At 58.6% G+C, this 21,910-nt stretch overlaps 1 protein-coding gene across 1 annotated transcript; it reads left to right on the top strand.

The window, feature by feature from the left end:
- The first annotated feature begins 1,440 nt into the window (after positions 1 to 1,440).
- GGCX (gamma-glutamyl carboxylase) lies at positions 1,441 to 21,910 on the top strand. Its single transcript, XM_050937624.1, has 15 exons — positions 1,441 to 1,519; positions 2,231 to 2,440; positions 4,378 to 4,536; positions 11,854 to 12,019; positions 13,298 to 13,376; positions 14,141 to 14,247; positions 15,156 to 15,319; positions 15,759 to 16,036; positions 16,681 to 16,812; positions 17,828 to 17,979; positions 18,368 to 18,537; positions 18,866 to 18,996; positions 19,283 to 19,430; positions 19,674 to 19,869; positions 20,981 to 21,910. Exons 1-15 carry the CDS (start codon positions 1,492 to 1,494, stop codon positions 21,135 to 21,137), a joined length of 2,277 nt encoding a protein of 758 aa, XP_050793581.1. The 5' UTR covers positions 1,441 to 1,491; the 3' UTR covers positions 21,138 to 21,910.

Raw genomic sequence — 21,910 nt, forward strand, 5'->3', positions numbered from 1 at the left:
GGAGGCTGGATTTTGTTTTGCAGCAAAAGCCACAGCTACGGGAAACGTTGGGGAGATCTCTCTGTCCCTGTTCCCCACCAAGCTGGTCCTTTCTGCCTCCTCCCGCTCAGGTCAGAGCCACAGAGAATGTAACATTTTTGGGCTATGTATAAATTTTGCCTTTTCCCTTCAAAGTGGATGAGCGTGAAGACCCAGCGAGGCTGCACCTGGCTGAGCTCTGCAGTGGGAGCAAAAGGTGTTGGGGTTTGTATAGGGCTGGGGAGCAAAGCAAAGACTAGGCCGTGTCTCCCCCTGCTGGCACGATGGAAATGCAGATTCAGCAGCAGATGAGAAAGGCAGTTGGGTGGGAGGGAGATGTGTGGTTGGTGGTTCTGGAGGCCGCACTCCCAGCAGTCTCTGTTTACAGCTTCCCAGCCCTGGGTAATTGTCAGTATTAAAAGTCTGTGTTGGTTTACAACTCTGTGTTCAGTGACCCAAAGCAGCAGTGCTGGTACCTGGCCCTTTTGTGCGGGATCCCAATGAGATTTATCAACATGAAAGGCCTCCTGCCTGCCCCCCGTCAAGAGGAGGGGTCACTCTCATCAACCTCATTCTACAGGAGGGGAAACTGAGGCACTGAGAGGGGAAAGGCCAGAGTCACAGTGAGTCAAGAACAGAACCCAGGAGGGTTTTGTTAGGTTTGAGCCCCCAAAACCCTGAGCCAGGCACAGAACCCCACTCCCAGAGCTGGGAAAACCCAGGAGCTGCCCCCCCCCCCAGCTCTAACCACTAGACCCCACTCCCCTCCCCGGGCTGGAAACAGAACCCAGCACTCCTGCCCCCAGCCCACACACTAGCTCCGCCTGGTGCCTGTCGCGGAAGCAGGGGGACAATCTGATTAGCGCCCCGTCCTAACGACTGGCCTCCAAGATAAGAGGCCGGCCTGTTACCCAGGCCAGCGAGAGGCCGTTTCTGGGCAGGGACCCGAGTCTGCCGGCCGAGGAGCAGCAGCATAAGCGGGCCCCGGCCCCGGCCCGTCTCTCCAGCGCCCTTCACCCAGCGCCCCACCCAGGCGGCCAGCACCCCGGCCAGCCGCGCGGAGGCCACGCGCCGCGGTCCCCAGGCCAATTAAAGCCCCCGGACTGGGAGCTCAGGGTGGGACCGGGCCGGGGGGTCCCGGGGCGCCAGGACCCCGAGCGCGGGGCTGTCTCGAAGAGGGAGGACCCAGGCGTCCGGGACAGGGCCCGCGGGGGGGGGGGGGGGGGCGGCGCGGGAGGAGGCGGGGCTGGGTGGGGCCCTGGGTTCCGCCCGGCTCAGCGCTGGGAGTGGGGAGGGGCCCCCCGAGCGGCCCCCCGGGGCTGCCGCAAAGCGCCGCTGCCGCCCGCCCCGCGCTTGCGACACTCGCCCTCCCCCCCCACTTTGCGGCCGCCGCTGCTGACGTGTCTGCGGCCGAGGGGCTCGCTCTGCTGCGTCTCCTAGCAACCGGGGCGGGGCGCCGGGAGCCGCGCGGAGATGGAGCCTTCGCGGGGCCGCGCGGCAGGTACCGGGGTTCGCAGCCGGACTTCTGGGTCCCCGCCCGGGACACCCGCCCCGCGGCCCGGGGCAGGCAGCTGGGTCCCGCCTGGTGCTCAGTCCGCCCGGGGCTGCGGGGCGGGGGTGAGAGGCGCTGTGGGGGGCGGGGCCGGGGTAACGGGGGTGGGGGGCGCTGGGGGGGCGGGGCGGGGGTAACGGGGCTGCGGGGCGGGGGCGCTGTGGGGGCGGGGCTGGAGTAACGGGGCTGCGGGGCGGGGGTGGGGGGCGCTGTGGGGGGCGGGGCCCGGGTAACGGGGCTGCGGGGCTGGGGTGAGGGGCGCTGAGGGGGCGGGGGTAACGGGGGTGGGGGGCGTGGGCGCTGTGGGGGGCGAGGCCGGGGTAACGGGGCTGCGGGGCCGGGGGGCGGGGCCGGAGTAACGGGGCTGCGGGGCGGGGGTAGGGGGCGCTGTGGGGGGCGGGGCGGGGGTGGGGGGCAGAGCAGAGGGAGGGCCGGGGTAACGGGGCTGCAGGGCGGGGGTAGGGGGCGCTGTGGGGGGCGGGGCCAGGGTAACGGGGCTGCGGGGCGGGGGTAGGGGGCGCTGTGGGGGGGCTGTGGCGCGGTGAGCTGATCCTACGCCTGGAGCCCGCACTGTCACGCTGTCTAGGATGCTGAGAACCTCCTGCTCCCCAATAATGAAGTGACCTGTCCTGCCCCCCCCCCCGCCCCGTTGGTTTGCAGCGGCCCTGCTGTCAGAGTCCTTGCCCGGCCGGAGGCGGCGCGATGGTGAGGGGGCGCGGGGGGCGCCGGAGCCCACACAGCAGAGCAGCAGTTGGGCCAAGCGCCTGCTGGGCTTCGAATGGGCTGATGTTTCCAGCTGGCACCGCTTCGTCTGCCTGCTCAACAGACCCACGGACCCGGCCTCCCTGGGCATCTTCCGCTTCCTGTTCGGTGAGTGCCCCGGGCAGGGCTTGTGCCCCTGGGATCCCTGCTCCTCTGGGGAGCCCGACTGGTGAGAGGGCACCTCAGATATCGTCCTGTGTCCCCGGGGGGCTCTAACCTCCCTTGACTGCTCAGACGGTGCTCAGTTTATTCCCCCTCCCTCAAGCTCAGCCTCCCGATCTCAGGGCACTCCAGGCAGGTTAATGATGTTCTCGTTTGTGGGAGGCAAACCATGGCACAGAATGGCTAGAAGGAGAGCTGAGGAGATGACCCAGGAGTCCTGGTACTTTGCTCTCACTGCTCCTCCTGCTGCATGGGGTCCAGGAGCGGAGAAGTGCAGGAATCCGTCATCCCCTGGACTGTCCCTGCTTAGCAGGTCCATACAGAGGAATCCATCCCTGGGTTACCCAGCCCCCTCTGACCAGGCAGCCGTTTGAGAGGGCTCAGTGGTGCTACTGCAGGCCCTGTCCAGGACCTCTGATGCCCCCCAGCCAGCCACAGCCTCCCCACATCCTGTCCCACCCACCCTGCCCTGCCACTGTCTGGCTGCCAGCTGGTTCCACTGGCCAGCCGTTGGGGGCAGGTCCAGTCCCTGCTCCCAGGTCTGGGCAGGGCTGGTTTTGCAATGTGGTTAGGGTCAGTGTCCTCTGCTTGTGGGGGTGGGGAGGGACTTTGGCCTCAGAGTGCAGAGGAGAGGAGGCCCCAATGATCAGGAGGGAGCATATGTGGTGGTCCCAGCCCTGCTTCCAGTGAGATCCGAGGGGTGCCCTCCCCTCTGGCCCCCCAGTGCCTGGACAATGGGGTCTCCTCAACCCCCTGACTCTAGCCATCCCATGGTGGGGCAGTGCAAGGCATCTTCCCCCTGCCCCCAGGGCTCAGCCTAGGGATCCAGAAGCCATGGCCAGCCCAGGTCCCACAGCCTTGTGCCAGGGTGGGTAGCTGTGCCCGCGTGGTTCACGATGAGCCTGCAGGGAAAGGGGTTAAACCCTCCATGCTGTGGGGCGTGGGGGTCTCCCTACGAGGTGGCTCGTGGACTTGGACGAGGAGGGTCTTGGGGCCATGCTATGAAGCAGGGACAAGCTGAGTCAGCACTTGGATGGGAGAGCTTTTTGGAAAAGGGGGCTCAGTCAGGGGCGCTGTCCTCTTGGAGTCCAGCCTGACCACACTGTCCTAGCATTGTGCTAGGAAGAGGGCTGGAAGCCAGGACTCCTGGGTTCTGTCCCCAGCCCCAGGAGGGAAGTGGGTTAGAGTGGGGGTGGGGGAGTTGGTAGCCAGGATTCCTGGGTTCTCTGCCCAGCCCTGCTGCCTTACTGTGGGCAAGTCCATTTCCCTTCAGGCCTGGCACCTTTCACAAGTGCTGTGTTCACATGACATGGCTCCTGCTGCCTATGGCAGCCTCTCCCGGTCCTTAGTGGCCCTACTGGACCCCGGGGTTTCAAGCTCGGTCTCCAAGCTGCTCTCTGGGCCAGACCGGGGGCTGCCTACCAGGGTGGGCGAGTCTCTCTGGCCCTTACTTCCAGCCAGAGGCAGGACAGCAGGATCCCTGCTGGGCTGCTACAGCCAGTGAGGTCAGCCCTGTGGGGAGGCAGGGCGCCTGGGTTCCTGAGGGTACCCCATGGCGAGTCCCATCCCCTTGCTGTGGCTCAATTTCCCTGCCTGTGAAAAGGGGATCGCTGCACTGAGCCACTTGGGGGGTGGGATCCCCTTGTGGGTATTTGCCATCGGGTGGGTGCTTGGTGGGGTGTGGCTGCCTCTTTGCTGGGGTCCTGTGCCTGAACTGGGCCGGGTGGGCAGCAGGGCAGTGTCCAACTGCACAGGCTGCTGGCCCCAATCCGTGCTCTGCCTCGGGGACTGGCTGAGCCTGGGGGGCCCAGTTAGCTCTGGGCTTGATGTGAGGGATTGATTAACCTTCCCCATGACTGACGCTGCCTCTGCCTGTGTCTCAGGGTTGCTGATGGCCCTGGACATCCCCCAGGAGCGCGGCCTGAGCTATCTGGACCATAAGTACCTGGACGGGCTGGAGGTCTGTCGCTTCCCCCTCATCAACTTCCTGGAGCCACTGCCGCTGGACTGGATGTACCTGCTCTACGCGGTCATGCTGCTGGGTGAGAGCACGGGGCCGGGACTGGGCACTGCGGGTTGGGCTGAGGGAATCAAGGGGGGCTGGAGGAATTGGGAGATCTGGGAATGTGACGTTCCCCTCTGGTGTTGTCTGGACCGGTGATCTGCTAGGTCACTCCAATCCTCTGGGAGCCAGCCTTACCCTGCTCTGCTGTGAGAACCCCACTGCTGGTCACGCACAGCCTCTGGCATGTAAGCTGCTCCCAGCTCTTTGCAACTGAATGACACTAGCCAATATCTCTGGTCCCAGACGCAACCCTAGGAACCTCTGTCTTGAAGTGTCCAGTTATGCCCGCTGGACACTGCAAGCTTATGAGAGTTTGTCAATTTAACAAAGAAATTGATCTGTACCAGGCTTGTTATCCCAAGGGGAGTCTCTTGACACACTGCAAACCAAACGCACTGCTTCAGGTAGAACAAACAAAGAGATTTATTAACTATAAAGGTAGATATAAGTGATTGAGTCAAATCATAACTAGTCAGATTTGGTTAAATGAAATAAAAGCAATACACATTCTAAGCTGATCTTAACGCTTTCAATGTCCTCACAAACGTAGCTGCTTCTCACCACAGGCTGGCTGGTTACCCTTCAGTCAGGCTGTCCCCTTTGATCAGCGCTTCAGTCGTTTGGTGGTGGTGTGTGTAGATGTAGGTGGAAGAGAGAGAACATGGCAAAGGTCTCTTCCTTTTATCATGTTCTTTCTCTCCTCTTGGCTTTGCTCCCCCCCACTTCAGAGTCAGGTGAGCATTACCTCATCGCAGTCCCAAACTGACCAAGGGAAGGGGGTGACTCACTGGAGAGTCCAACAGATGCTGTGTTGCTGCCTAGCCAATGTCCTTTGTTCCTGTGTGGCTGGGCTGGGTTTGTCTCATACATGCCCTGATGAGGTGTGAACTGACCCTCTGCTTCTGGAGAGTTTTTGCCTGGGCTTGTTTTAAGCCATGAGGACACATTTTCAGCCTCATAACTATATACATGAAATTATAACCTACAGCATTACTATAACAATAATTACTGTAACATCACTACAAAAACAATGTTCCGTGCATCATGAGCCTTGCAGAGACACCTGACATGACAAACTTTGCATTGATATCGAACAATCATTTTACAAAGATGAACATGTGGGTGCAGGGTGTTCCCCCAAGGTACAGAGGGACACACCTCCCCTCTAAGTTTACTGCAAGACTAGCTCAAAGGCAGTTTGTTATAATTCTCTTGGCACCCAGCCATTAAGGCCATGATGCAGTGTGCCTCGTTTTCCCCATTCACACACAGCAAACCAGGTTTTTTATGGTTTCTCTTCTGTGATAAGCTTTAAACCCGTTTGCAGGTGTTTATTGAAAAGTAGCATTATCAGAAGGTTTAACATGCATGTCAAAATTCTTATCCCAAAAACTTAACATTAATACCAAACATTTTTGTCACGGATGGAGCATGCCCTCTGTTCAGATAGTCTAGTTTGAGGTTAGTTTATTCATTACCCATGGTGTCCTTTGGCTCTCTCCCATGTAGTCAGTCACTGGCTTTTCCTTCCCTCCAGGGTTCCCCTCTGTGTTGGTTCTTAATTTAATAATGTTTCTGGCTTTTGATATCTCTGGGTCGGGCAAGATAAGGGTCCAGGGGGATCCTGCACATGGACTGACCCTTTGGGGAGGGGTCTTCATATGTAGGAAATCCAGCTCCCCCTTTGGAGTTACCTGGTGTTTCCTTCTCCCAGCACTGGGTCCTTCCCTGCCCCCTAGAGGGCTGTGCTCTGTGGGCGAGATGTGTTTACCCTTTGATCACATTCACCCTTTCCCAGCAGCTCTGCCATAACTGCTCTCTGTGTCTCACTAGCCTGGGGGAAACCACCCCCGTTCTGTGAGTTGGGTTGTCTATATTCTGACAGACTATCCCCTGGCCAGTTCCTGGTCTCAACTCCTCTGCTGTTACAAAAACAACGAGGAGTCCTTGTGGCACCTTAGAGACTAACAAATGTATAAGGTATATAACAGTACATGAAAAGATGGGAGTTGCCGTACCAACGAACATGTACTAACATGTACTGCTATGTATCTTCCTACTGTATTTTCCACTCCATGCACCTGATGAAGTGGGTTTTAGCCCATGAAAGTTTATGCCCAAATAAATGTGTTAGTCTCTAACGTGCCACAAGGACTCCTCGTTCTTTTTGCTGATACAGACTAACACGGCTACCACTGAAACCTGCTGCATCTTGATGTAAAGAGACACAGTTACTTTCCAAAAACATCTCAGAAATAGCATCCTGAAAAATGGGGACCTGGACTGGGGTACCTCTGCCACCCCTTTGTCTGTCCCCAAGAAGTCAGCTGTGTGACTGCTCCCCTCCAGGAGGTCAGTTACACAGTTCCCTCTGAAAACCTGGGTCACAGACTGAGTGTCCTGGGCATCCTGCCCCAAGTGACTAGTGAGGAGACATTCCTGTCCCCCCACTATTCCTTCCCCAGTTTCCTCCTCTGGTCCTCCATCTAAGACACATTCCTCTGTGCTCCCTAGGAAGGGGTCTGTCTCTTGTTAGCTGGCAGAGTTCTGCAGATGAACAACTGGGACAGTTTCCTTAATCCCAGACAACCCTTCTCCTGCCCCTGCACCTGAGGGCACGTTGCCTTCTGCTGGAAAGGAGCTAATCTCAGCCCCTCCCACACTTGGAAGCACCTGCTTCTCTGTGTTAGTCACAGGAATCCTCACCCACTTTAATGGTTTCTGAGATCCCCCTGCCCCTTCTCTGGGCTCTCCTCTGGGACAGATTTCTCTATGCTCCCTAGAGCCCGGTTTGCCTCTGGTTGAGCCGCAACCTCCTGGCAGCTAACAACCTGGATAGGTCTCTCCCTGGCTGGCATTACAACCCCATCCCTTCCTGATGTTGCCTCCAGCTGCAGTGCAGGAGTTGGTCTCAACCACCCTCCCACCTGGAAGCATGTGGCTACTCCCTGCTGCAGAAGAATGAAAGAGACTTTCTCCCATTCCTCAGCAGTTCCTGAGACCGTACCCTTTCCCTCCTTCGAGGGTCCCAGCATAACACTCCCTCCTGTTGCAGGCAAATATTCTAATCTGAGCTGCACGGAAAAAATCATTTCCAAGGAGCAGGTGGAATAGGAGGTGTTCCATCACCCCTACAGTCAGAACACTTTCCAAACCTTCCCACACCACATGGATTTTAGCTAATGGTACAAGGAATCTGCTTTCGCCCTAGGGTAAACAGTGAGGTGGCAAAATTTGCAGATGATACTAAACTGCTCAAAGATAGTTAAGACCAAAGCAGACTGTGAAGAACTTCAAAAAGATCTCACAAAACTAAGTGATTGGGCAACAAAATGGCAAATGAAATTTAATGTGGATAAATGTAAAGTAATGCACATTGGAAAAAATAACCCCAACTATACATACAATATGATGGGGGCTAATTTAGCTACAATTAGGAAAGAGATCTTGGAGTCATCGTGGGTAGTTTTCTGAAGACATCCATGCAGTGTGCTGAGGTGGCCAAAAAAGCAAACAGGATGTTAGGAATCATTAAAAAAGGGATAGAGAATAAGACGGAGAATATCTTATTGCCCTTATATAAATCCATGGTACACCCACATCTTGAATATTGCGTACAGATGTGGTCTCATCTCAAAAAAGATATACTGGCATTAGAAAAAATTCAGAAAAGGGGTTTGGAGAGGGTCCCATATGAGGAGAGATTAAAGAGGCTAGGACTCTGCAGCTTGGAAAAGAGGAGGCTAAGGGGGGATATGATAGAGGTATATAAAATCGTGAGTGGTGTGAAGAAAGTAAATAAGGAAAAGTTTTTTACTTTTTCCTATAATATAAGAACTAGGGGCCACCAAATGAAATTAACGGGCAGCAGGTTTAAAAAAAATAAAAGGAAGTTCTTATTGACACAGTGCAATTAACCTGTGGAACTCCTTGCCTGAGGAAGTTATGAAGGCTAGGACTACAACAGTGTTTAAAAGAGAACTGGATAAATTCATGGAGGCTAAGTCCATTAATGGCTATTAGCCAGGTCGGGTAGGGAATGGTGTCCCTAGCCTCTGTTTGTCAGAGGGTGGAAATGGATGGCAGGAGAGAGATCTTATACTGGCCTTTGGAACCACACTCTGCTTAACCAGAGAGATCTGGGCCCCTGTATCCCTCTGCCCCAAGCATTCCCTGCCATCAATTTGGACAGCTGAAACATGCTCCATGTCTGGTTCTGCAGAGGATGATGTCACAGAACCAATATGATAGGTTTCAATGGCCTGGGGGTTCTGTGGTGAGGACAGCAGAACTAACACGAGCTATTGGTTGCCTGCTTCCTCCTAGCACAGGGCATTTATTCCTCAGGTGATCAGTGGAATTACACTGATTGCACCTTCTGGGCTCTTCTGCTTTAACAGGAGATTTGGGATGAGAGTTACCAGTAGAGGAATGTTTTTGGACTAAGAGAGCGTTTAGGCTCCCAACCCCGTTCTGTCTTCCCAGGGGCAAAATGGGATCCTCCCTTCCCACCAGTTTTAAACCCCTCCTTCTGTGGCCTGCCCCCAGTAGACGCCTGATTCTGTTCAAAGGCATCAGCTAAAAAAGCCACCTCATCCACAGACTTTACATCTTTGTCCCATAGACACTGCTTTACGCCTGCCTTACATATGCTTAGGAAATGCTCTTGAACAACAAGATCCAACATTCCCTCAAAACTTCCCGTCTCCTTACCCCGCACCATTTCCCGAACAAATCGATCATTTGGTTTACATATTCCCCGTTACTCATCCCAATAGCCCTCTTCAGATTCCTAAATGGAACTCTATATGTTTCAGGGGGAATCTGAAAACTTCGCAAAACAGTATCTTTAAAATTACAATAGACTAAAGCATCTTCAATAGGCATCCCACTGAATGCATTTCGAGCTTTGCCAGTTAATTTCGCAATCACGGTAGGAACTCTCTTATCAGGGATTTCAAGTATTACACACAGCCTTCGAAGGCAGTCAGTTATTCAGCAGTATCATCGTCCTCACTGTATACAGGACATAAGTGTTCCCACTTGTGGATTTTTGGAGTGATGGGAGTCGTTGGGGCGTTGGGGTCTGGTTCTGCTTCTCTAGCTGGTCCAGTTGGTGGTCTCGCTCTCTCTCTTTTTCTTCCATGGCCCTTCTGTGTGCAGCCTCTTTTTCTTTTTCCTTTATCTCCAATTCTTTCAGTTGCAATAATCGCTGGTGCTCCCGCTCTTGTTCTGCAGACTAAAAAGCTCCAACTTTGCAATTGCTTCACTGCTTTCACTCATGTTCCTGCTTTTCTGCCCCTATTTCCCCTTCGGTAATAAACAGAAAATAACAAACCTGTGACCTCCCCCCGACTGTTCTTAGCCACTGCACTTAAGACTCACATAAAATCTCAAATATCAGTGCTTAAAGTGTGAACTTCACTTTGAGTAACAAGCCGCGCATACACCCTGCTCGCTGCGCCACTGTGACGTTCCCCTGGTGTTGTCTGGACCAGTGATCTGCTAGGTCACTCCAATGCTCGACTCTGGGAGCCAGCCTGACCCTGCTCTGCTGTGAGAACCCCACTCCTAGGCTGTTCACACACAGCCTCTGGCATGTCAGCTGCTCCCAGCTACTTGCAGCCGAATGACACCAGCCAATATCTCCGGTCTCAGAAGCAACCCTAGGAACCTCCGTCTTGCAGTGTCCAGTTATGCCCGCTGGACGCTGCAAGCTTATGAGTTTGTCAATTTAACAAAGAAATTGATCTGTACCAGGCTTGTTATCCCAAGGGGAGTCTCTGACACACTGCAAACCAAATGCCCTGCTTCAGGTAGAACAAACAAACAGATTTATTAGCTATAAAGGTAGATATAAGTGATTATGAGTCAAATCATAACAAGTCAGATTTGGTCAAATGAAATAAAAGCAAAACTCATTCTAAGCTGATCTTAACGCTTTCAATGTCCTCACAAACTTAGATGCTTCTCATCACAGGCTGGCTGGTTCCTTTTCAGCCAGACTCTCCCCTTTGATCAGCGCTTCAGTCGTTTGGTGGCGGTGTCTGTAGATGTAGGTGGAAGAGAGAGAACAGGGCAAAGGTCTCTCCCTTTTATCATGTCCTTTGTTTCCTCTTGGCTTTGCCCCCGCACCCCACCCCTTCAGAGTCAGGTGAGCATTACCTCATTGCAGTCCCAAACTGCCCAAAGGAAAGGAGTGACTCTCTCTAGGGTCCAACAGATCCTTTTGTTGCTGCCTAGCCAGTGTCCTTTGTTCCTGCCAGGCTGGGCTGGGTTTGTCCCATACTTGCCCTGATGAGGTACGAACTGCCTCTCTGCTCTTGGAGAGTTTTTGCCTGGGGTTGCTTTAAGCTAGGGGTTCTCAAACTGGGGGTAGGGACCCCTGAGGGGGTCATGAGGTGATTACATGCGGGGTCGTGAGCTGTCAACCTTCACCTCAAACCCCGCTTTGCTTCTAGCATTTATAATGGTATTAAATACAAATTAAAAACACTTTTTTATATAAGGGGGGGTCACACTCAGAGGCTTGCTGTGTGAAAGGGGTCACCAGTACAAAAGTTTGAGAGCCACTGCTTTAAGCCATGAGGACACATTTTCAGCCTCGTAACTATATACATGAAATGATAACCTACAACATCACTATAACAACACTGTTCAGTGCATCATCAGCCTTCCGAAGACAACTGACATGACAAACTTTGCATTGGATACCACACAATCATTTTATGACGGTGAACGTGGGGGTGTAGGGTGTTCCTCCGAGGTACAGAGCATCACAGGGGGGTGCTGAGGGATCAGGGGGTCATGGGCTGGGCTGGGCTGGGAAGATTGAGGGGTGCAGTGTCTGAGGGGCCCTGACCGGTTTGAGATTGGGGCTTACGTCACATTTGGGGACAGGGGCTTGCCAGGACCATCCCAGACACAGGCATGCCAGGGCTGCTCTGCTAACTTGTGGCCCTGTGCCCTATACTGACCCCCAGGCTGGGCCAGGCCCCATGCAGGGATAGGCTCAGAGCCATGGCCAGCAGGATCATAGAATAGAACATCAGGGTTGGAAGGGACCTCAGGAAGTATCCAGTCCAACTCCCTGCTCAAAGCAGGACCAATTCCCAACTAAATCATCTCAGCCAGGGCTTTGTCAAGCCGGGCCTTAAAAACCTCTAAGGAAGGAGATTCCACCAGCTCCCTAGGGAATCCTAGAATGGTGCTGGCAGCATGGGGTCCAGGCTGGGGAGCCCTGGGGAGGAGGGGAGATCCCTGGCCCCTGCTGAATCCCTCCCACCTGTCCCAGGTGCCCTGGGGATCATGCTGGGCTGCTGCTACCGGCTGAGCTGCCTGCTCTTCATGCTGCCCTATTGGTACGTCTTCCTCTTGGACAAGACGGCCTGGAACAACCACTCCTACCTCTACGGCCTCCTCGGCTTCCAGCTCACCTTCATGGACGCCAACCGCTACTGGTAGGGTGGGGCAGGCAGGGGGCGCACGTCGGGGAGGTGGGGGCAGAGCAAGTGGCAGGGAGGGGCTGGGGGCCAGGGCTCTTGAAACTGGCTCTGACTCAGCCCTTTCTCCTCTCGGATCCCCACCTCAGCCCTCCTGCCAAACCCAGGACCCTGTGTGCCTGCTGGGCGCTGACACCGCTGTTGATCATGGGGGCCCTGGCTGGGACTCCCGGGTGCACCAGGCAGCCTGGCTCTGTTCTTCCAGCCAGAGCTGTGGCAAGGCCCCAGGAGCCCTGATGTCCGAAGAGGTGGGGGGGCCCCTTCCCAGGTCCAAAGGCTCTTTCCCCTCCTGAAGAATGAGACCGGTTCTATCTTGGCACGGCACCTGGAGCCATTTTAGTCACACGACATACGGGCTGGCTGGGACATAGGCTGCATTTCCCAGTGCTGGAGCCCTGCCAAGACGCCCTCATGCTGGTAGCTCTGTCACGCGTGTCTCCATGATCCGTCTTGTGCGCAACGGCGTGGTGAGGTAAAGCAGCTGCCTGCAAAAACCAAACCAACTTCCTCCAGCTGCAAACTCTGTGTGACAGCAGTGCAGAGATCAGCCATGGTGCTGACGAATACACGTCACGAGCACCCATCAGGCTCAGCTTCTGTGAGCCAAGCCTCGTGCCAATGGGCAGGGTAGAGCCCAAGGGTGAGGCACCGCTGTCACTCCGGTGTCATGTTGGTGCCCCTCTCCTGGAGCTGCAGTTTGGGTCAATGGGGATTGGGCCCTAAATCTATATACCCGAACCCCCCATTCTGCCCAGGGGGAAACCTTGCAATCTGAGCACCACTCACTTCTGCTTTGCATTGCCCACTTGTATGGCTGGGCACAAAGGCCAAGCCACATTGCCACAAATAAACTGCAGCTCCCCGATGAAACCTGACCCAGCCCCACCTCCCCAGCCCCACCTGGGCCCTTCTACATCACTTACGGCCTCTGCTTCTCTAGCCTAAAAATGGCACCTGACCTGCAGCAAAGCCAGATCCCCGGGCCAGATGGGACCATTGTGCTCAGATAGTCTGACCCTCAATAGCGCAGGGCTGGCAGAGCAGCCCCGGAGCTGTGGGTGGGGAGCTGTTTGGGAGGGGGCTGGAGCGCTTCTGGAGCCCAGCTGAGAGCCGCTGCCCAGCCTGCACTAGCCAGGCTGTGGCATAACTACCATGGTGCCTGCTGGGGGGCAGCTGTGGCTGCACCGCTCCCCATGTTGGCACGGCTGCCCCCTGACAGCAGCTCCTTCCTCCCAGGTCCATCGATGGGCTCCGGCACCCCCGAAAGAGGAATGCCCACGTGCCCCTGTGGAACTACACGGTGTTGCGCATGCAGGTACAGGCAGGCCCCGGGGGGTGTCCACGGGCAGCCTCCCCCCACCCACGCTGCCTCGCTCTGCCCTGCAGGGGAGCACTGCCCTGGGCCCCTCTGTCGAGTCCCCGGCAAGGGGCCAGCCCCCACCGCTCCGCCAACTCACACCAATGCCCTCTGCCCTGGGTGTCGGTCAGGACCCCTGCTGGAGTATGGCTGGGGGCTCTGGCCATGCTTCTGAAGGGGTGGAGAATGCTGGTGCAGTCCCTTGGGCTGGCCACTAGGGGGCAGCAGCGCACAGAGTACCTCACTGCCTGGGAGGGTGGGGGCAGCAAGACTCTCCGCTCACCCCTCAAAATCTCAGGGCTCTGTGATGGACTGGGAGAGGAGGATGGCCTGGGTGGGGGAGCCAGGACTCCTGGGTTCTCTCCCCGGCTCTGGGAGGGGAATGAAGGCTGGTGGGTTAGAGCGGGGCAGACTGGGAGCCAGGACTCCTGAGTTCTATTCCCACTTTTCTGTTGACTCACTGTGACCTTGGGCCCATCCTGGCTCCTCTCTGCCTCAGTTTCTCCACCTGTGGGGGAGGGATAACAATACCGAGGTGCTCTGAGACCCTGGTAACAGAGGTGCAGGCAGAGATTATCCCCCTCACCTGTAAATGGGGCCCTTTGTCTGTGTGTGAGCTCCTGGGGCCTGCGCTCATCGATCCTCGCTTTTTGCCTGGTGCTGGCTGTGCTGGGAGCCAGGTGGCTGGCTGGGGTTGCTCATGGGCGCTTTGTGTCACCCAGATCTTCATCGTCTACTTCATTGCGGGCATCAAGAAGCTGGATGCTGACTGGGTGGAGGGCTACTCCATGGGGTCGCTGTCCCGTCACTGGCTCTTCGACCCCTTCAAGTGAGTGTTGGGGTGACGGGGGCAGCCCTGGGGGCGGTGTGAGCTCTGGGTTCATCGTCCCGCTGGGGCACTGCCACGGAAGACATTGGCACTGATGGCGGTCGGCCAAGCACTAACACCGATCGCCCAGCTTGGCCAGTGCCTGTGGGGGGACCTCCCCATGGCTGCTCGGCCTGAGCTGGGAGCTCACGCATGAAACACACGGGCTCCCGCCAGGTCACTTGCACACGAACACAACAGGCCCCTGCACTGAAATCCCCCAGCTGGCACCAAGGGAGGGCTGGCTGGCTCCTCTGGGTTTGCCTCATGCTCCAGACGGGGTGTGTATGTGTCACTTACTGGGCGCTGGGTGACATGGGGATGTCTGACTGCCCTGTGTCGCCAGGCATGACCCCCCTATATGCTGGACCCCTGACGTGCTGGGCAGACCATGGTGATGGGGAGAGTTGGGTGCTAGGAGATAGATGCCCCCCAAGTCTTTGCACCAAGGCGTCAAATGCAGGACAATCTGCCCCAAACTCTGAGATCTGGGGTCTTGAAGGCTCAGGTCTGGGATCCGAATGGCCGTTACCAAGTGAAGGGGACCTAGGGAGAGGGAAGGGGCCCTGGAAGTTCAGGCTGGGAGGAGGGGGAGGGGGCTGGGGCTGGGGCCGGGGCCTGTATTTCCCTCTCTAGCCCAGCCAGGGCAGCCATCACCCCCCAGCCGCCACCGGTCAGTGCCATGAAGAGGCTTTGGCATTACCAGTCCTGCATCCCCTGGGCTGCTCGGATACAGGGCTTGGTGCTGCTGTGGGGCAGAGAACACAGGCAGTCCGGGGGGTGGGGAGGCAACCTGCAGGCGGCTGCAGGGGAGAAGGCTCTCTCATCAGGGCAGGGGATGGGGGTCTCACCTCCTGCGTGCTCCCCAGGCTGGTGCTGTCTGAGGAGATGACCAGCCTGCTGGTGGTGCATGGTGGAGGCCTGATGCTGGACCTGACGGCTGGTTACCTGCTGTTCTTTGATGCAACCCGCCCGGCAGCGCTCGTCTTTGTCTCCTACTTCCACTGCATGAACTCACAGCTCTTCAGCATCGGTAAGGGGGCTGGTGTGGGGACAGAACCCAGGAGTCCTGCTCCCACCCCCCACATCCCCTTCCCAGCACTGGGGAGAGAACCCAGGAGTCCTGGCCCCAGCTCTGCCGCTCTAACCCACTCGACCCCCCCCCCCAGCACTGGGGAGAGAACCTCCCAGTCCTGGCTTCCAGACCCTCCCTGTAACCCACTCAATGACACCCCCCCCCCCCAAGCACTGGGGAGAGAACCCGGGAGTTCTGCTCCTAACCCTCCTGTGACCACATCCCTCTCCCAGAGCTAGGAATGGAGTCCTCACTCCCAGCCTTTCCTCCCAGCACTGGGCATAGAACCCAGGAGTCCTGGCCCCCCATAGCTGCTCTAACCCCAGCCCAGCCAGTGCCCCTGGCCTTGCCTGAGGGGAGGGGAGCTCCCTGGCTGATGGCTCGGTTCTCCCCACAGGCATGTTCTCCTACACCATGCTTGCCACCAGCCCCTTGTTCTGCTCCCCGGACTGGCCGCGCCGCCTGGGTGCCAGGTTCCCGGCCTGTCTCCGAAGGCTCCTGCCCTCCATGGAGCCGCCGCAGCCCAGCGAGGCGTGCGTGTATGGGGGGTCCAAGCGCAAGGGCCGGAGCAGGGGGGAGCGAGGGCCAGGGCTGCGCCAGAAGCTGGGGGCCCTCTTCACCGTGCTGTATGTGCTGGAGCAGCTCTTCCTGCCCTACTCCCACTTCATTACCCAGGTAGGGGCCCCGGCGGCTGGGGCCGTGCTGTGCAGGGCTCTGGGGTGAGCTGTGAGGAGAGGAGGAGCTGGGGGCTAGCAGAGGGCAGCGCTGGAAGGGGTGCTGGGGTGCTGCTCCTCGGAGGGACAAGCCGGTACCTCTGGCCCAGCACCCATTGTGCTGCCCCACCTCATAGCTGTGGCTGATGCCTGGCTCCCAGGGAGGGAGCTGGCTTTGTGGCTGGCCACCCTGACCCTCCCCAGCTGGGGTGACTTCCCCTAGGAGCTAGGTGTCCATCCTGTGACCAGTGGCCCATGTGAGCTGCACAGACCCAGTGGGATGGCCATGGTCCCACAGCTGGGGCTGCCAGGTGGGTAACAGCAGCCAGATCCCCGACTGCCCAGCAGGGGGCAGCAAAACAACAGCACAAACCAGCTCCCTGGAAAAGCGGCTTGAACCTGCTCTGATGGTGGGTTCAGGGATCCTCGATGCTCCTCCCGACGTGGGCCCTGTCCCCCCATTGCCCTCCAACATAGTCCCTATCGCTTCCCGCCGTGCTCCCTATCCCCCCCCGCGCTGCCCCCTAATGTGCTCCCTATTCCCCCCATGCTTCCTGTCCCCCCCTGCTCCCCATGCTCCCCCTGATGTGCTGCCCCCTCCCCCAGGGCTACAACAACTGGACCAAGGGGCTGTACGGCTACTCGTGGGACATGATGGTCCATTCCCGCTCCCACCAGCATGTAAAGATCACCTACCGGGATGGTGTGACTGGGGAGCTGGGCTACCTCAACCCTGGGGTAAGTGACCCCGCTGCACTCTGGGGCGGAGCCAGGACCCCTGGGTTCTATTGCCGCCACTGACTCCCTGAGGCATCCCTGCACCGCTCCCTGCCTCAGTTTCCCTCTCTGCACAGCGAAGGGGACTGGACAATCAGTCTGGCCCTGTGTCCGGCGTCCTCACTGTGGCCTGGCTGTGCTTGGTGCCCCAGAGGAAGTGGACATTAATGGTCATTAACAATATTAATTAGCACAGACAGTGGGGCTCCTATCTGAGGGTCTCAGGGCACTAAACAAAGGTGGGCCCAGGCCATCCCTGCTGTATGGATGGGGAAACTGAGGCACAGGGAGCTTTTTGACTGAAGGTTACAGAGGAAATCTGTTACAGAGCCAGGGCTAGAACCCAGGTGTCCTAGCTCCCACCAGACCCCACTCCCCTCCCTGAGCCCTGGATAGAACCCAGGAGTCCTGTTGACTCATCTTCCCCAAACTCTGCTTGTCAGTGTCTGGTTCCCTGCCGTTGTGTCCCAGCCAGAGCCCCCTGCACTGGGATGCGATTGTATCTGGGGCTGGGAGTCAAAAGGGGGGGGGGGGGGTTATTGGTTTGTTTTAATTCCCATGGAGTGAAATGTGGGGGAGGGTCTCTGCCGGGGCTCTCCCAGCCCTGTGCTCAGGCATGACTCTGTCCCTCAGTGGCTGTGCTGCCTTCTCTGCTGGACTATCTGAGCCTTGCAGACATGACTGAATTTCCCTGTCCTGTTACAAGTGAGGAAACTGAGGCACTGAGCAGGGAAGGGACTTGCCCATAGTCCCCCCCCCAGGGAGTCAGCCGCAGAGCTGGGACCCAGGAGTCCTGACCTCCAACCCTGTGCCTTGCACAGAGGGCTGGCGTCCCTCTGAACCTATGGGTAGGGAGGTCAGAGCTGGCTCAGAGGCAGAAGCTTGTGGGGATGGAAATCTCCTGACTTGTGGGGGGCTGGGGATCCCAAGGCTGGCTGGCTGGCTGGTGCCTGGCTCAGCGGGCGTGTCCGGGCAGGTGTTCACCCAGAGCCGACGCTGGAAGGACCACGCTGACATGCTGAAACAGTACGCCACCTGCCTGAGCCGCCTGCTACACAACTACAACGTCTCACAGCCTGAGATCTACTTTGACATCTGGGTCTCCATCAACGACCGCTTCCAGCAGAGGCAAGTGCAGGGGCAGGGGGTCCTACCTGCCCTGTGCTGGCCCCAGCCCAGCCAGCCCCATGCCCAGCCTTTGGCTGTCCCCTAGCAGGGAGAGGACAGAGTAGGGGGAGGGGCTGCTGGGTAGCACTGCACAGAACCTCTGTGTGTGTGTGTGTCGCTCTGGGGCTGTGGCAGTGCTATGGCTCCAGCACAGGGTGTGTTGGGTCCCATCACAGACCCAGTCTGGCAGCTGGCACCTCAGGGACTTGATGCCCCTTCTGTCCTGCAATGACCCTGGGCTGGCTGCCTACTTCCCTGGGGGAAACAACCCACAGGCAGGGAGCTGGCTACCGGAGCGTCCTGATGGCCCAGCCTCTGGCGCGCCCACTGGGTCCCTCTCGCCGGCCAGGCTCTTCGACCCGCAGGTGGACATCGTGCGGGCCGAGTGGTCTCCCTTCCACCACACTCCATGGCTCAAGCCGCTGCTGGTCAACCTGTCCCCCTGGAGGGCAAAGCTGCAGGAGATCGAGAGCTCGCTGGACAACCAGACCGAGGTGGTTTTCATAGCTGATTTCCCAGGTATCTGCCTGCAGCCCGTTCCTTTTGGGGGGGGGGGGGGGCGCTCCTGTTACTAATAGAATAACCCCCCTGCCTCATCAGCAGGGTTGGAACCTGGCACCTTTAGAGCACAAACCTCAGCTGTTGCAGCTTGACCTAAAGGAGCTACTCCGTTGCCGGGCGGCTGTAGGAGTCTGTTATCCTCTCCTGAGGAGCTGCTGCTAGAGTGGAGCAGAGCTCCAGATGCTGCCAGTGTGGGTCACTGGTGTGTCCTGTGGCCAGATGGTGCGGGGGTGGGTCCCAGTGGGGCTGCCCTCACCATCCTTTATGTCCCCTCCTATACCCCCAGGCCTGCACCTGGAGAACTTCGTGAGTGAGGATCTGGGCAACACGAGCCTGCAGCTGCTGAAGGGGGAGGTTGTGGTGGAGATCGTCAAGGAGCAGAGGAACTACACACTGCAGGAAGGGGACAGGATGCAGGTGAGGGATGGGCTTGGGGGGCAGGGGTGATGCCTGGCCTGTGTCCCTGCCTGGCAGGAGAAGAGCCATCGAGGGTGGCTGGCTGGTTCTCAGCCTAGATGTGCTGGATACACTGGGGGGCCATGAGGACTGGACCCGGGGGTCCTGGTTTCAGATCTGGGGTGGGGGATCTTCCCCCCCAAGCTGGGAGCTGTGTTCTGGCTCAGCACGTCTGGCAAGGGCAGAGAGTTGGCTGGTTCTCAGCCCACTTGGCCTGCTGCCACTTGCTGACCCCCCCATGTCCCAGCTGCCCCCGGGCGAGTACCACAAGGTGCACACGGTGTCGCCAGAGCCCTCCTGCTACATGTACGTCTACGTCAACACCACGGACGTGGCCCTGGAGCGGAACCTGACCCAGCTGCAGGAGCTGCGGGACAAGGTCCAGAACGGCAGCGGTGAGTCTCTGGGGCCCTGCCCCCTAGCCTAGCTCCTGGCTGCTGGGACTGGTACTGACCCGAGCCCAGATCCCCTGGAGCCCTGGCTGGGGGGAGTAGTGGGCAGAGATCCCTACTGCTGGGCGCCAGTGGCTGTGTCCCTGCCATGGGGCACCCCGGGCATTTCCCCCCTTCCCTGTGGCGTACGGGCCCCTGGGGGTGAGAAGCCATCTCATGCCTGCGCCCCCCACCCCCCCTGTGCAGAGACAGAGCCCTTGCCCCCAGAGCTGCAGCCCATCCTAGATGGTGCCTTGGGGGACGCCATGCAGACAGACCCCGTCGTCCAGGCCTTCGTGCGGCGCCAGCAGCGATTGGAGGAGCTGCAGAGACGGCGAAACGCCACGCTCAGGGAGCGGCTGCAGCGCTTCGCCGCCAGGAAGTACTTCCTATTCCGCCGGAGGTGAGAGCCCGGTCATGCGCCAGCCCCCCGGTGCCGTATATCCCCCCGGCGCTATTCCCTCCACCACCACACACCAGCCCCCCCACTGCCCTGCCGCCACTGCACCCACCTTCTCCCAGCCATGGGCCAGCCCCTCACTGCCAAACGCCCTGCCAGGCCCCCACCACTGCACCCACTTTCTCCCAGCCACGGGCCAGCCCATCACTGCCAGATGCCATGCCAGGCCCCCACCACTGCGCCCATCTCCCAGCCACGGGCCAGCCCCTCACCACCGTACACCCTGCCAGGCCCCCACCACTGCGCCCATCTCCCAGCCACAGGCCAGCCCCTCACCACCATACACCCTGCCAGGCCTTCACCACTGCGCCCAACTCCCAGCCACGGGCCAGCCCCTCACTGCCGGATAGGGTGACCAGATGTCCCGATTTTATCGGGACAGTCCCGATATTTGCTTATTTGTCCCACGTCCTGACTGAAAGTAGGTTGGGACACGAATTGTCCTGATGTTTTGCCTCCGCTCACAGGTGGAGTGGAGCCCGGGGGGGGGGGCTTATGCCTCCCTCCCCCCTCACACACCTTGACTCCACCCCTCCTTCCCCCACTGCATCCCTCCCCAAATCCCCCCCCGGCCCTGCACCCTCAGTCCTACCCCTCACTGCCCCTTTGGATCTCTCCCCAAGCAGTCCTCCCTCCTCCCTCCCAGGCTTGTGCTGATCAGCTGTATGGCAGCGCAAGTGCTGGAGGGAGGGGGGAGGTGGAGACAGAGCATAGGCAAGCTGGTGCAGGGTGGGGCAGGGCGTGGAGCTCCAGCATTTTTTTTTTTTGTTTGCTCTGCCCCCCCCGTGTCCCAATATTTCACCTGTGTGATCTGGTCACCCTACCGCTGGACGCCCTGCCAGGCCCCCACCACTGCACCCACCTCCTCTCAGCCACGGGCCAGGCCCCCCTTCCGCACGAGCCATGACACCCCAGCTGCTGTACCTTCCCTGCTCCCTCTACCCCAGCCACATGAACCACCCCCCATCTGACCGGAACACCCCCAGATCTGCCCCCCACCCGAGATGCCCCTCTGGGCCCATCTCCAGCCCTTGCTCTTTCTCTCCCCTCACAGCTTCCTGATGACCTGTATTTCGCTCAGGAACCTGGCGCTGGGGCGCCCGTCCCTGGAGCACCTGGCACGGGAGGTGGCCTACGCCAACATGCAGCAGGAGGCGGGTGCAGCGGGGATGGAGGGGGTGCAGAAGGAGCCAGAGCGGGCTGAGCTCTGATCCGAGGGGGGACGGCCCAAGGACACATTGCAGACGAGGGATCCCCTCCCCCCATAATCTCAGCTTGATCGCCCAGTGCACCCGGGGATAGGCACACACCCCTGGGTCCTCCCGCTTCTGCTGGGCTGATGGGGAGCAGTGCTCATGCAAGGGGGACCAGGCCCCTGCTCACAGCCTGAGGCCCTCGAGTGCAAAGTCCTGGTGAGCGTCAGGCCTGGGCCCACAGCACCAGAGCTTGAGCCCCACGGCTTGGCCAGGCTCTCTGTCCCGGGGAGAACTGAGCTTGGGCCACAGCCTGGCTCTGTGCCAACACTACTGCCTGCAGGAAAGGGGGAAAGTGTGTGAAGAGGTGGGGGAGTAGAGCACGGGGCAGGGAGCCAGGACTCCTAGGTTCTTTCCCCCGCTCTGGGACGGGAGTGGGGCCTAGTGGTTAGAGGAGCAGCCTGGGGTCAGGACTCCTGGATTCCATGCCTGGCTCTACCATGGACCCATTGTGGTGCTGGGGACAGACATGCTCAACGTTGAGCTACCTCGGGGGAGGGCTGGCCAGGCTGGGGTCATTAGGTGGGGCAGCAGAAGGAAGGGGTGGGGGATGGCTTCTGTCTCAATGGTCTTAACCCTTTTCTCCCAATAAAGCGCCTTGTTTCTAAGCCTGGGACTGTTCCCTCTGCACTGCCTGTGGGGTGGGGTTAGTGGCTGCCCAGCTACCTGTCCACACAGACTCTCCCTCCCCCGCACTGGGCAGCCCCCCTCTGTCAAGGAGTTTGTGGGGT

This window comes from Gopherus flavomarginatus, chromosome 2 (genome assembly GCF_025201925.1).
Source record: "Gopherus flavomarginatus isolate rGopFla2 chromosome 2, rGopFla2.mat.asm, whole genome shotgun sequence".
NCBI classification, from domain to species: Eukaryota; Metazoa; Chordata; order Testudines; family Testudinidae; genus Gopherus; species Gopherus flavomarginatus.

Bases quoted from the DNA above. Each gene is read 5' to 3' on its own strand.
- GGCX (XM_050937624.1), top strand. From the start codon at position 1,492: ATGGAGCCTTCGCGGGGCCGCGCGGCAG. The intron at 1,520-2,230 runs GTACCGGGGTTC...GTTGGTTTGCAG, and splicing joins TTCGCGGGGCCGCGCGGCAG to CGGCCCTGCTGTCAGAGTCC. The intron at 13,377-14,140 runs GTACAGGCAGGC...TGTGTCACCCAG, and splicing joins ACACGGTGTTGCGCATGCAG to ATCTTCATCGTCTACTTCAT.